The 3,669-nt window shown below is 36.0% G+C and overlaps 1 protein-coding gene across 1 annotated transcript in view; it reads right to left on the bottom strand.

The window, feature by feature from the left end:
• Positions 1-552: 552 nt before the first annotated feature.
• Positions 553-3,669, bottom strand: part of LOC106871584 (uncharacterized) — a 10,061-nt gene continuing 6,944 nt past the window's right edge. Inside the window, exons 5-7 of the mRNA XM_014918093.2 lie at positions 3,187-3,272; positions 1,975-2,028; positions 553-1,405 (exon numbers count right to left, since the gene is read on the bottom strand). Coding sequence (XP_014773579.1) covers positions 1,308-1,405; positions 1,975-2,028; positions 3,187-3,272 — 238 coding nt within the window. The 3' untranslated portion in view covers positions 553-1,307. The remainder of the gene's footprint in view (positions 1,406-1,974; positions 2,029-3,186; positions 3,273-3,669) is intronic.

The following is a 3,669-nucleotide window of genomic DNA, read 5'->3' as shown; positions in this document are numbered from 1 at the left end:
GTAATTATATTTTCTTAATGACTTCAAGTGCATTTTCAACTTCCTTTTGAACACACACACACACACACACATTTTTTGTGTGTTTATATGTGTGTGTGTGGTCGTGTGTCTATTTGTGTCTCTGTGCGTGTGTGTGTGTGTATGTGTGTATGCATATATGTCTACATACATAAATATGCATGTGTGTGTGTGTGTGTGTATATATATATATATATATATATATATATATATATATATATATATATATATATGTATGTATGTATGTATGTATATACATATATACGTGCGTGAGCCAGGGAAAAGATGAACTCGTATATCTGTCAGTAGAGTGGGTGCATTATTTGAAACATATCGCATTAGATATCCACCATGGCTGATCTTATCAAACGGTTTCGCGTAATGAATACAATGGAGTGTTAGGTAACAATCCGATTATATAACTTTATGCTCATCAGAGTTAGACGATATGGAAGGGAATATGGCAACTGTCCTAGTGGCCATATTCCTTTCCATATCGGCTAACTCTGATGAGCGTAAAGTTATATAACCGGTTTGTTACCTAACACTCCATTGCATTCTTTACGCGAAAGGATCAGCCGTGGTGGATATTTAATACTATACATTTTGGATAATATATACATATATATGTGGGGGGGAGGTATGCGTGCACAATAATTATATTATCAAGCTGTAATTCTTCAAACAATACGCTTATTAAATTATAAACATATACATGAGTTAGATAAAATATAAATCAATAAAATAAATGGATAACACAAAAGGGACCTGATGCTTGTTTCTTGTTTCTCTTCCTTTCCTTTCTGGTTCACGTCCAACATATTTCCCCGGTATCCAAGCGTATCCACAGTTGAACGAACCATTAAACAAAACAAGCTGTGTTTAGCGTGGGCATTGGGTAACCTTTTCCGAGAAGCGGGCCGCATGCGACATGGTTCGTAGTACAAAAAATTTCAAGGTAATATTTCGCTAGTGTACCATTCAGAAAGTCCTGCAGGTTGCAGTTTGCCCACAACAACGTGGCCGTTTTTCTTTTCCTAACCAGTTCTTATTTCTTGCTTTGCCAGCTAAATAACAGAAAGTTTAAGGAGGAACTATTCTGAGGTCAGTGTTTATGGCATTTTTTGCATAAACACAATGCATTATCCATATATAATAAATATCCATGATTTCATTTTAATACATCGAAATATCATTTACAAGCCATTTCATTTAAAAACTAAAGCATATTTCACAGAAGCATTATGTAATACAACAAAAAACGAAGTAGGTGAAACATGGAATCTAAATCAAAACATTTTGTTGTTCAATAGCTGAGATATTATTATGATTGCAATTGTACTTGAAGCTTGGGAAAAGTTTGGTGTCATCCGTGAAGCAGCATTTTCTGTAATAAAATAAAATTGATCTTAAAAATCCAGTATACACAACTGAGGCAGTATTAAATCAAAACAGACATCTGTGTATCATACTTAATGTAGGCGCAAGCATGGCTCTGTGGTAAGAAGTTTGCTTCTCAACCATATGGTCCCGGGTTCAGTCCCACTGCATGGTACCTTGGGCAAGTGCCTTCTACTATAAGCCTCGTGAGTGGATTTCAACAGAACCTGAAGGAAGCTTGTCGTGTATATGCATATATCTCTCTCTGCATGTATCTCACAAGGCCAACAAACCTGAGGGAAGGAGTAAATCAGTTACATCAACCCCAATGTTCAACTGGTATTTTAATTTATCGATCCTGAAAGGATGAAAGGCAAAGTCAACCTCGGCAGCATCTGAACTCAGAAGGTAAGAATGGTTGAATGCCACTGAGCATTTTGCCCGGCGCAGCAACAACTCTGCCGGCTTTCCGCTTTCTGACGTCATTTATCGAAAGACAAATCTGAAAACTGAAGACTCTGAAAAGATTAGTGCAAATAATTATTCAAAACCATTGTCTACCAATTCCATACTCACCTGGAGACTTCTCAGTTGTTGGCGTAACTTCAGGTGTAGGAGAAGCCGGTGCCTCTGTAATAATAAACAAAAATATTTTCCAATGTTATCAAAAATATTTATTTCTTTATTGCCTGCAGGGGGCTAAACATAGAGGGGACAAACAAGGATAGACAAAGGGATTAAGTCGATTACATTGACCCCAGTGCGTAACTGGTACTTATTTAATTGACCCCGAAAGGATGAAAGGCAAAGTTGACCTCATCGGAATTAAATGTTGTCCAAAATATTAGAAACATTAAGTATCATATCAAATTTGAGTTCCTTTACTCTTTTAATTGTTTTGACTGCGACCATGCTGGAGCACCGCCTTTAGTCGAACAAATCGACCCCCAGGACTTATTCTTTGTAAGCCTAGTACTTATTCTATCGGTCTCTTTTGCCGAACCATTAAGTTACGGGGACATAAACACACCAACATCGGTTATCAAACGATGTTGAGGAGACAAACACACAGACACACACACACACACAAACACGCAGCAGTTTTAAAATAAACTGCTTTGGCATGCATATTAATCAATGTCAACTGTTGGTCTTTGAGTCCCTTTTTACTGTGGCCACTGGCTTGCAAAATAAATTGCTAAATAAATAATACGAATTTGACGGAGGAAAACAAACTAACGTACTCAGAGTTCCACACAGCAACTTGTGTGATGACGCTTTGTATGTTTGAGCCCCGTCATAGCAGCACAGAACAACCACAGCTAAGTGCTGTGTTTATTTCTTTTCATTCGTCTTGCTCATAGAAATCTAGCGTCTTACTAAGTTGTGAACACAGATTTAGTGGTAAGACGGTTTGACATCTATTTTTAGCATACAAGGGATCCATATAGTGGTCTCTCATATTGTTTATGTTTAAATAAAACTCAGAAACAAAACAAAAAATATTGGGTTGGTGCATAATTATTGTGGGGTTTTTTCAACAAATTTTATTCAAAACAATAACAACATGCAACAAAAACATATTTAAACGATTATTCCGGAGCATATTCACCATCTCCTTCAATTACTGCTTCCCATTTGCTTGGCAGACGGTCTGACCGTCATTTAAAGATGTTTTTGTTGAATATTGTTATTGTTTTTGTTGAATAAAATTTGTTGAAAAAAAGCTGCAATAATTATGCACCAACCCAATAATTTCTCATTTGAAAGTAATTTCTATTTACGTACCACAAGTGACGCTAGACAGGAATACTTCAAAATAGCTGCCACATCCATATTGCAAGCTACAGTTGTGTCCAGGCAGGTAAACCGACCTGAAATAAAATAGAACAACCGAATCTGAACCATCAGTCGCAAGAACACCGCTATTATATATTCACCATTACATGTGTTTCGTTTGTTAATAGGAATTAAAAAATCGTATGATATGTAAGATATCTCCTATTAGAAACACGTGTAATGGTGAATAAATAATATCAAAAATTTTTTTTCCACTCTCCTGTTTTGATATGTAATTAATCTGCAGGTAATGTTTTCCACTATTCTTCATCTCTTATGTATGCCACACACAATTACAACATCTACGTACACTACAACTTTGGACTACCGGAATAAGCAGATGTGCTTCATGAGAACACAACTTGGAGATTATAACTCTATCTACATAATATATGCATACATACATAGCTATATATATATATATATATATAT

Source organism: Octopus bimaculoides, chromosome 7 (genome assembly GCF_001194135.2).
Source record: "Octopus bimaculoides isolate UCB-OBI-ISO-001 chromosome 7, ASM119413v2, whole genome shotgun sequence".
NCBI lineage: Eukaryota > Metazoa > Mollusca > Cephalopoda > Octopoda > Octopodidae > Octopus > Octopus bimaculoides.
This window is presented reverse-complemented; position numbering and strand designations above follow the sequence as displayed.